Genomic DNA, 11,720 nt, shown 5'->3' with positions numbered 1-11,720 from the left:
ATCCTTCTCATTTTTTATAGTTATTAAGGTAGTTTAGGTATTGGGTAGGATCAGGGATGTAGAATAAGATCATACAGAACATGTGCTTTATATGTACTAATAAGCAGCCAATATCTAAATAACAGGCATGCTAATAAGCTACTAGTTAATAGTGAGAATTGGTCCCTAAAGTGTTACCTGATGTATTAATTTTCATTGACTGGGATGATTCTGTAGGGGAGTGAATCCTGCATAACATGTAATAAACAAACTACAAGCATAGATAAATGCAACAAAGCAAAGATACAAGTGAAATAATCAGTGCATTGCATTATGGTTTTGTAAATGTAAATGTAAAAATTACACTGCAAAGTCAACTCAACAATGCACATCTGCGATGTGGCTATAACGGATACACACATTGCGATATCGATGCTGAAACAATATACTGTGCTGTACTAGTTTTTATCATAAATAATTATAAATATATCCCACAATAATTTAACAACAATGATTTGCTCATTTTAATGAATAAATAGCTAATTATAGATAATTAAATGTGATTTAATCTATATTGTTAAAGGTAGAAAAAGAACCTTTTTTTGTCAAAAATTTGGTCTCCTTATAACTGAGTAATAAAAACAGCATGTTATGTATAACTCACATAGAATTTTCCCATGAACCATCCCTAAAACTTACAATGACAACATTAGTTTATAGTTACAAAAACAGAAATAAGTTATTCTAATCAGACAGACGAAGGCATCTTTGAATCGGTTTATTAAGAAAAATGATAAATTTACAGAACACACAAGCACATAGCCTCTGGTGATGTTAACACAAATAAATACACGTTTCTCCTTCAAACATGGAAGATGGTTTCATTTCTTCTCCACAATCTGCGGCTCTGAGAGCTTCTTAAGGGCGAGCTCCTGCACAAGACTCTTCACCAGACCCTTGTAGAGTGGCTCTGGATCCTGACAGAGACGAATAACAGTAAGATTTATCAGCTGACAGCACCTTTAGAAATATATTATCTGAGTAAAATGGTTCGATACTTTTTTCTTGCTGTATCAAACAGAAAAATTGCAATTAGATTTTTTTACGCATATCACATAAGCCATTTTGGCATTTATAAAGCAGCTTTTTGCATTATGAAAAACAACATAAACATGGATTTCTGTGAAGTAGTTTTCCAAGTGCAGGTTTAACAACCAATATAAACCATGAAATACTGCACCTATAAACACACACACACACACACACGTGCAAACAATGAAAAAAACATACATAAAATAATAACATATAACACAGAATAAACATAAGTAAACAAATCCAAAATGCAGATGATGTTGTTTGTCACAAAAAAGCTGCAAGCTTTTAGTCGTTGTTTGTAAATTTTCAGATACAAAACTTGGTGGAATAAGCAAGAGTGTAACAAACTGTTGGATTATAATTCGATTTAATTCCCATTTCCTGCATCTACACATATATTTTAGGCACATAATAATAGAAAATCTAGAAGAAAAAAAACTATTAAACAAACTTAATCCAAACGAACCTAACACTAACTGTGTGTATTGAATCTCTATTTTTTAATATCAATTGTAGCTAGATAAACTTTAATATGTAGGCAAATTATATAATTTATTTATTATTCATTTATTGCCACATCAGCAACTTGCATATTCATGGCGAGATGGATATACATAAAAACATTACATGATAAATGTCCTTTTTAAAAATGTCCATCAAAGTACTCTCCTTGAAAAATTTTGTCTAATTGTATTCAACCGTCCACATTCCAACAAAATATGTTTGATAGTAAGAGCAGCCTGGCAGTAATTACATTTAGGTGGGTGTTTGTTATTGAGTAAATACAAATGAGTCAACCTAGAATGTCTAATTCGACATCTAGTATAGACAGTTTGATCATGCCTGGTCTCGAAATTATAATTTGCTAAGTGTCTTTCATTTATTTTCGGGTTAATTTTATGTAATTTATTATTGATGCAGTTGTCCCATTCCCTTTGCCATGTTTCATTTATGTACAAATTAATTAGTAAAATTAATAAATAGTATAATTATAAATTAATAGTCCTCAGGAGGAATTAAACATTCTGTCACTTTCAAGGAGATAGCCTGTTTTGCTGCTTCATCTAGGCAAATTATATAAAAATGTTGATCATTATTTTATTGTCTTTTATTCATAACATGTAATAACAACAACAACAACAACAACAACAACAACAACAAAAAATGACATTCCTCGTGTTAATTTTCAGAGCAGCATATACTGGTAAAAGTTAAGAGTAACATCAGGAGGTGAAGACATATACTGTCTGAGTATATATACACTGTCTGAGAGAATATACGATAATTCTGACCTGATTTAATGTACTGGATCAACCAACTCACATCGCTTTTTTTCCCTTGTTGTCATTAAAGTCATCTGTTGCAGCTTTGTGTTTAATCACTGACTGAAACAATCGGTTTAACCACAACACCGGCTTATGTCCGCTGGGTCTTAAAATGTCTTAAGTTTCAAAAACTAAATTTTGGGCCTTAAAAAGACTTAAATTCATCGCCAATAGCCTAGTGGTTAAGTGCGCTGACATATAGCAGCACCATGGTGCAACCTGAGTTCGATTTCCGGCTCGAGGTCCTATGCTGTCCCTTGCCCTCTCTCTGTTCCCAATGCTTTTCCTGTCTGTCCTCCACAATCCTACCTCAATAAAAGGTGAAAAACCTTAAAAATATATATTTAAAAAACTTAAATTCACTGAAATTTTGAGTTCTAGATTTTAAATAATTTTTAAACAGGTCTTAATTTTTCCATCCAATTGATCAACCACCAACAATACATCTCAATAAAACCTTATTTTTTATATTTAATTAGTTTTTTTATTGCAAAGAGATACAATTCACAACAACTGTTAGACATTTTTACAGAAATTTCCCGAAAAAAATCAGGGACAAATTCAAGACAACTACAAACAATTATAGGATTCCCTTATGAAAATACATTAGAAAAAAACCTGTATACGTCTAAAATTTTATTCTTAATGGTTAAAAAATTAAAATGAAAAAGACTTAAATTTTACTTGATGAAACCTGCAGAAACAGTTATTAGAAACTTCAGTTATTTTAGAGCATGTGCCCAGACATTGGACCCAGTTATTGGATGCTTTTTGGACATGTTTAGGTCATTTTGAATTAGTTTAGAAAAACAAAATCGTTATTATATTGATAATTCTGAGAAGTTTTAGACACAACAAATAATAACTTCACTTCTATTTGATCATTTGGTATCAGAAGTGGCTAATATGAAAGGCAAAAGCCTCTAGATTACGCTTATTTTACCAAAATAAAATATGATCATGCCTTGATTTTTTTTATTTAATTAAGACAGTAAGGTCTGACTTTACTTAAATAAAAGTCTCGTCACTTAACAGAAATAATGTAGAGTATAGATTAGAATATTAAGCCATGGTGCAGGGTAAAGATTCTTTGGATTCATCTTCAATGCCTCCTTCATCTTACCCCAGACATGGTCAACAATGTTCATTTCTGGTGACTGGGCTGGCCAATCCTGGAGCACCTTGACCTTCTTTAATTTCAGGAACTTTGATGTGGAGGCTGAAGTATGAGAAGGAGCGCTATCCTGCTGAAGAATTTGCCCTCTCCTGTGGTTTGTAATGTAAAGGGCAGCACAAATGTCTTGATGACTCAAGTTGTTGATGTTGTCATCCACTCTGCAGATCTCTCGCAAACCCCCATACTGGATGTAACCCCAAACCATGATTTTTCCTTCACCAAACTTGACTGATTTGTGTGAGAATCTTGGGTCCATGCGGGTTCCAGTAGGTCTTCTGCAGTATTTGTGATGATTGGGATGCAGTTCAACAGATCATTCTGAAAAATCTACCTACTGCCACTTTTCCAAATGATCAACTAGAAGTCAGGTTATTATTTGCTGCCCTTACAACTGTGATCCAGGACGAGACTTTTGTCAGGTTTCTCTACCACTATGACTATCCCTCACAATCATATTTATTACCTTCTTTTCCAGTAGTCTCTGTTTCTCGACTGCCTCCTCCAGACTCAAGCCCACCCATTCAGCCTCTTCCTCTGGCACCTCAAACTGCTGCTCGCAGGAATCCAGACAAAGGCAAGTGGAAGAAAACACACACAGGTTGATTACCTGCACAATAGGTTGTTCATTTATATTAGCACTAAATCAACTCACCTTGTAGCGCATGTAGATTTTCTCTCTGCGCTGCTGATCCTCGGGGTACAGTTCTGTGTTTTTGCGTGCCAGCCGTAGAAGCATCGCTCGTTTTAGGTTCATCCCGAATTTGGAGTTCAAATCTTGTTTTGGGGTCTGGTTAAAAACAAATGCACACAAAATATGGATCAAATGTATCTGTGAACTTCAACAACAACAAAAAATAACAAAAAGAGGATTATTATGTAAATTGGTAGTTTATTGAACTGAATTGAACAAATGAATGTTTTTAAACGCATGATTTGTTCTGCTTGTATTTAGCCTGTGATTATAACATACTAAAAAGGAATTAAATAAATGTATTATATATATATATATATATATATATATATATATATATATATATATATATATATATATATATATATATATATATATATATATATATATATATATATACATTACTGCATAAAACTGTCATTACAATATCATTAAAAATCCCAGTAGTTCAGCAGTTTCTGAAATACCAGCCCATCTGGCACCAACAACCATGCCACGTTCAAAGTCACTTAAGTCACCTTTCTTCCCCATTCTGACGCTCGGTTTAAACTGAAGCAGAATGTCTTGACCATGTCTACATGCTAAAGGCATTGAGTTGCTGCCATGTGATTGGCTGATTAGAAATTTGTGTTAACAAGCAGTTACCTGTGGGCGGTGAGTGTAATAATTCCACAAAGCTACATGTCAGACTTGCTGCCGATATTTTAAAACATACTACTAAGATAATGTATAGCTTTTTTAAATCTTAATAATTAAAAATAATAATACATAATAAATGCCACAAACATTATGCGTTTTTTTTTATGTCTTTTTATTTGATGTTTTAATATAATATGCACTATTTAATGATACCATTTATACTGTGAATATTGCTATATAAACATATTATTATGATGTAAAAAGTTGTATGATTGTCAAAAAATAATACAACATGCCAAATGTCATATATGACAAATAATACATAGAAATATATCATATACACATAACTTCATGCCATAAACATATATTATTTTAGAGAATCATTAGAATTTTTTGTAATGTTTTATATAATAATGAAAAAACAATTTTACAATACGTTCATAAATATTATAATACAAATGTGTTATATTTCTATAATGAATTTATTTTTGCAATAACATAATGAAACATTCTAAATGCCAAAGATGTGCAGATTTCAATCATGTTTTTAGATAATAATGAACATTTATTTTATTATTATTTTCCATTTACTTATACTACTGCACAAAAAGTAACTGTAATTTTTGCATAATAATACACAATTAATGCCACAAACATTGTGAAGCCTTTTAATGTGCTTTTTAAATAAGGTTTTAATATTAAATGCAATAATTTATATTAACATTTTATAATATTACTATATAAACATACATTACTATGCACTACTTTTTTATTATCATAATATAATGCAATATGCCATAATTAAATTAATAAACTATATACCATAAACATATATTATTATATAGGACTATTATAATTTTGGTAAAATATTGAAATAGGCTAAATGAGACTTATAGATTCTCACCCTTAGAATGTAGAAGTCGAAGCCAAAAGCGGCATCGATAAGGTCCAGTGTTCGAGAAGTGACTGTCACACTGAACTTCTGGTCGAGGATCTCGCTGTACAGCTCTCTTTTAAACAGCTGGGGTTTCCAGGTTTTGGGGAGTCTTGTGGAAAGCTGTAATAATAATAATAATAATAATAATAATAATAATAATTCATATTCACATTTGAGAATCTCTTAGATAAGCCATCTTAAAATAACTTTCTGATTTAAAGCTGCAATCTCTCACTTTTGAATCTTTGTCACCATCTCTGTTTGAAACCTGGAATTGCAGTTATGGGCTCAATGATATTACACAGTGCCTGAAAATAGTCCCCAGCTAGGTAACTACTAGATAACAATGCTGCGTAATATAATTGCACCTTGTTCCTTGATTATTATGCCAGAATGAGAGTACAATTACTAGCCATATTAGCCTTGAAAATAGCCACTTTTCATTTTCTGTCAGACATATTACACAATGTAACTACAGAAAAGTCCAGCTTTAAATAGGAAAATTATCAAAACTTTTTTTTTTGAATAAGATGCTAATGGTCTAATCCGATTCTATGATTTATGCTAAGCTGAGCTAAAGGTGATCCCAGCAGACCTGGAGATTGGCTAAAGGGATTTAATATGGTAAAACTGTTTAACTCCAGGGGACAGCTAAAATGAGCTTATTTACAAACAAAAAAAGTTGAGTGTTCCTTTAAAACGGATACCTCATACATTTCTTGTATAGACTTCCCAACCTACAAGTAGGCTAGTTTTTAATTGGACAGTCAGATTTCCATACTATGCTGTTATACTCTATCAGACTATAAAAACAGGCTGGTAGAACTGAAATAAAATCCTCTGATTTTCTCCAAATACATTTAACCAATAATAAAATTAATATTATCTCTGTTGCAATCTAGAACACTGGTTGTTGGGGAGAGAAGACTGATGTAACTAATTGTCTATATAAAAACCGAAATGTGTGTATTTGTGTTCAGTTAATTACTAAAGGACTATGATCCCACAGATTCAGGGTCGTAGATCAGTTCTACAGTCATTTTTCCATTTAAAATCAGAAAATTATACACACACCATTCTACAAATCTCACAATTTTCTGAAAACACATCAAAGGAGTAGTATCCCTGTGCAGTAAACTTAATATTGCTTATTATACAGTTAGGTCCAGGAATATTGGGATATCGACACATTTCTAACATTTTGGCTCTATACACCAACACAATGGATTAGAAATTTAACAAACAAGATGTGCTTTAACTGCAGACTGTCAGCTTTAATTTGAGGGTATTTACATCCAAATCAGGTGAACGCTGTTGGAATTACAACAGTTTGCATATCTGCCTCCCACTTGTTAGGGGACCAAAGTAATTGAACAGTTGGTTTTTAAACTGTTCCAGGTGTGTGTTATTCCCTCATTATCTCAATTACAATGAGCAGATAAAAAGTTCAAGTGAGTTTATGTCAAGTGTGAAATTTGCAATTGGAATCTGTTGCTGTCAACTCTCAAGCTGAGATCCAAAGAGCTGTCAGTCAAGCAAGCCATCATTAGGCTGAAAAAACAAAAACCCATCTGAGAGGTAGCAATTCTTTCCCTGGTAAAGAAAACAACCTAAAACATTCTTTAGGAGGTAGGTGTGTGTGTGTGTGTAAAAGTCAACAATCAAGAGAAGACTACACCAGAGTGAATATAGAGGGTTCACCACAAAATGTAAACCATTGGTGAGCCTCAAAAACAGGAAGGCCAAATTAGAGTTCTAATAAAGCCTTCACAGTGCTGGAGCAACATCCTTTGGACAGATGAGATCAAGATCAACTTGTCCCAGAATGATGGGAAGAGAAGAGTAAAGGAACTGCTCATGATCCTAAGCAGTGAAGCATGGTGGTGGTAGTGTCATGGCATGGGCATGTATGGCTGTCAATGGAACTGGTTCTCTTGTATTTATTAATGATGTGACTGCTGAAAAAAGCAGCAAGATGAATTCTGAAATGTTTCAGGCAATATTTTGTGCTCATATTAAGCCAAGTGCTTCAGAACTCATTGGACGGTGCTTCACAGTGCAGATGGAGAATGACCCAAAGCAACTGCAAAAGCAACCAAATAGTTTTTGAAGGGAAAGAAGTGGAATATTATGCAATGGCCAAGTCAATCACCTGATCTGAATCTGGTTGAGCTTGCATTTCACTTGCTGAAGATAAAACTGAAGGGAAAATGCTCCAAGAACAAGCAGGAACTGAAGACAGTTGCTGTAGAGGCCTGGCAGAGCACCACCAAGAATGAATCCCAGCATCTGGCGATGTCTATGCGTTCCTGACTTCAGGCTGTAATTGACTTCAAAGCATTTGCATCCAAATATTAAAAAGTGAAAGTTTTATTTATGATTATTATTCTGTCCAATTATTTTGGTCCCTTAACAAGTAGGAGGCACATATGCAAACTGTTTTGGATGTAAATACCCTCAAATTAAAGCTGACAGTCTGCGCATAAAGCACATCTTGTTTGTTTCATTTCAAATCCATTGTGTTGGAGTCAAAAATGTTAGAATTGTATCGATGTCCAAATATTTATGGACCTAACTGTACATACATTTTTTTTTATCTTGGCCTGATTCGCATTCTTTAGAATAGGTCAGCTTACAGCCCTGTGTAACTCCCATATTAGTCATTTTCGCATCAAAATAACAGCTATTGATTTTATCAGCTTTCTAAATAAAATCTTAAATTGGAATGTGTTAAACAGCAAACTAAAATCTATAAAAAAAAAAAAAGTAATGCATGGTGATACATTTTTTTTAGGTAAACTATTCTTTTAATGTATACAGATGTGACATATTGACACAAAATTTCCTGTAAAAATTAGGAAACATTATTACAAGCGGTTTATTAATCAGGCTAAGGAAAGCTTTTTGACATTGCTTGCAGGTTAAGCGTTTGCTCAAAATTTATTTTAAATAATTATTACAAAAACAAGTTGCACTATTGGCATCTCCTTAGTTTTACCTTGTCGTCTTTGGCATATCTGAAGCCAGATATCCAGCCCTCTCCACCCCAGAGTCCCTCCTGTGACTCAGGAGGATAGTAAACTGGGATTGGCACATCCTGGACTCTCTCTCGTTGTCTCGTATCAGGATTGATCCTGTATTTGACACCCAGGGGTTTCCAGTGCACAGTGGTGGGAGGAGATGTGTCCTGGAGAGAGCGCAGGTAATGCTGCGGCAGACGCGTGTAGATGCCCTTCTGCAGCTTCAAGGCTTCCCAGATCTTTGGGGGATACTTGTGTAGAGGCATCGTGTGAGACAAACCCTTAGAAAGAAGGGGTGAATATGTACACTGATTAGATTTAGAAAATAAAACTATGACTTAACTCTGGGTTAATGATGGAAATGGAGCTTCATTTAAGCATTAAAATAATACAGCTCTAATTTTTCATTGTTTATTTTTTCTGAGCAAAATTGTGTGACTATAAAAATATTAATTATGTGGCAATCAGGTTTGGAGGATATTAATGCACACTTAATTCTAGACTAGAGCTGGGCGATTTGGTGTAAATTCAAAATGTCTATTGGACATTTTAACTCAATTATGATTAATAAATGATTATTTTATTTATTAATTTATTTTTTCCTTGTAGTTCACTGACAGGTTTTGTACAGTAAATATGCTCACATATTATAAGTGAAAGATTCTTGAATGAAAGGTGCTTTACTTGATTTTAAAATAACTGAAGCAAGCACACACTATCTACATATCTATGATTATTTATTGAACATCAATGTTGAACAACTGAAAATAAAACACACATTGCCTAAAACAAACTTTTCTCATAAAATAGTTAAAATAAACTACCTGCAATTTTGGAAACAAAATTAATTTTTTTTCAGTGTTTTTTTATATCAACAATAGAAAATAAGCAATATCTCTTCTAAATAAAATAACTCTTGTATATCCAGTATATAAAATTAAGCAGTGCATTTCTTGCATCTTCTGTAAACAAATATTTTAATGTTAAAATATAACTATAACTTAAATATGACTAATGTAATGGAGAAGATGCCATCTCAAGGTATCTCTGGCACAGCTTTCAATCATCATCAATGTAGTGCAAAGTAAGGCTCAATAATGCGTCCATCGTCCTACTTGACCAGAGATTAGATGTGGCTGCAAAGTGGATGCAGAAGTATAAATCAGCCTTAACAGAGCGGGGTCACGTGTCTCAACACGCCACAGGGAAAGTAATTGAAAAAATTTACCTGGAAGAATGTGATGGATTATAGGTTCCGAATGTCGATTTTGATTACTTTGCGATTAATCGTCCAACCCTATTCTAGACATTGTCTTATTCAGTTTAAAATAATTCATAGGTACATTATTCAAAGAAAGAAATACACAGAATCTTCCAAAATATTTCACCTCATTACACGTGTAATTGATCAGATGTTGATCTATCTTTGTTTTATTTTTTGTTCTAAGATACAGACTTAGTTTCCCAGAACTTGGTTGCGGCTGGAAAATGAATGAATGAATGAATGAATGAATGAACGAAGGAATGAATGCTACAGACTTACTGGAATTGAATTTTTGAATTGCTTTCTGAGACGTTAAAGTTGCAATTACAACAGGATCCAATGCTTTTAATTCTGGGATTCTCTGAACTAACGCATTTGTTGTCAAATACACAACATAGAGTGCACTCATACTGTTTAACTACTGCCAAGAAGTTACTGCTACTGTTTTGGGGAAAAAAGGAATCCCCTACATTGAGGGAAAGACGTTTTTATATTGACACATTCGGACTTTCTTCTTAATTTTATATTATCATAAAAGTATTTTTTGCAAATACTAAATAGGGATCTCATGTTAGCAGCCAAAGATGTTTAAACTACAACATTGTTTACAGTCAATTTAATAGTGCTAATATTGTTTTGATGTCATACTTGCATGCCATTTCTGATTGAATATTCAAAGTAGCATGGTAAACATTTAATGGTCAACATGGTCAACTTTACCTTAATATCCCCTACATGTAAACTGTGGCTTGGAGAAATTGCCTGTTACGTTTGCAGAGAATTAGACACTATTTGTAAAGAAACTAGAACAAATTGACCAAATCTGACATCCTTTTATCTGTTGTCTTGACAAAACAACGTGTGGAATAATGCATCATTTCTGTAATGTTTTAATATGCTTTGTCATAATATTCTGTTGTTCAAACATGTCTTTGTAAACAAGTTGGCTTGTTATGTGGGTTGGTTTTTTATATATTTATATTTTATATATTTATATTTACATGTCATTTTATCTGGTGGTTTAAAGCTGAATCTTCAGCAACTCTACTCTCTATGTCACATGAAATCACCTGATTCTACAAAATTAATATCGATATAATAACAAGAACCAAACAATCCAGCACTCTTACCGGGGATTCACGCGATCGGGAACTGTTATATATTATTTTACATGATAAATGTTAGCCTGCTAGCCTCGCAATCCAGCATGCACGAAGCTAACCAAGGGCACCGCACGTCATTTCCTATGACAGACACTTCAGTGAGCGCTGTGATTGGTCCAGTTGAGTGTTTATTGCGCTGATTGGGTTGTTCGCGTGGCTGCGCTTCCGGGTTTATGAAAATTATAAAGCAGCACATAACGTAAATTATTTTACAAGTAAAGTGTAATCTTTCAGTCTTTGCTGTTTTTATGTAATCTCGTCAATATTTTTGTGGCTTTGGGACTCATGGTCGCCCGAAAGGTGGAATTGAACCACTCTGCCGCTAGGCAGCTACAGGTTTGAAGCCTGCACCCCGGACCACCGAGGTTCATCCGGGCATTTGTAACAGCGGTAATCACCCGTATATAAAGGTCGTTGCAGTGATATACTT

The 11,720-nt window shown here is 33.6% G+C and overlaps 1 protein-coding gene and 1 non-coding gene across 2 annotated transcripts; both read right to left on the bottom strand.

Moving 5' to 3' along the window:
* Positions 1-737: 737 nt before the first annotated feature.
* On the bottom strand, positions 738-11,366 carry mrpl28 (mitochondrial ribosomal protein L28). Its single transcript, XM_056473612.1, has 6 exons — positions 11,258-11,366; positions 8,842-9,144; positions 5,811-5,963; positions 4,229-4,363; positions 4,040-4,126; positions 738-956 (listed from the first exon to the last, which is right to left on the bottom strand). The coding sequence occupies exons 2-6, from the start codon at positions 9,127-9,129 to the stop codon at positions 861-863; spliced, it is 759 nt and encodes a 252-aa protein (XP_056329587.1). The 5' UTR covers positions 9,130-9,144; positions 11,258-11,366; the 3' UTR covers positions 738-860.
* A 214-nt stretch (positions 11,367-11,580) lies between these two features.
* trnastop-uca (transfer RNA opal suppressor (anticodon UCA)) lies at positions 11,581-11,667 on the bottom strand. The gene has a single exon. It is a non-coding gene; the product is annotated as a tRNA-Sec (tRNA).
* Positions 11,668-11,720: the final 53 nt, after the last annotated feature.

The sequence above is a fragment of the Danio aesculapii genome, chromosome 15 (assembly GCF_903798145.1).
Source record: "Danio aesculapii chromosome 15, fDanAes4.1, whole genome shotgun sequence".
Classification (NCBI taxonomy): domain Eukaryota; kingdom Metazoa; phylum Chordata; class Actinopteri; order Cypriniformes; family Danionidae; genus Danio; species Danio aesculapii.
Note: the sequence above shows the minus strand (reverse complement) of the source record. Positions and strands in the feature narration are given on the sequence as shown.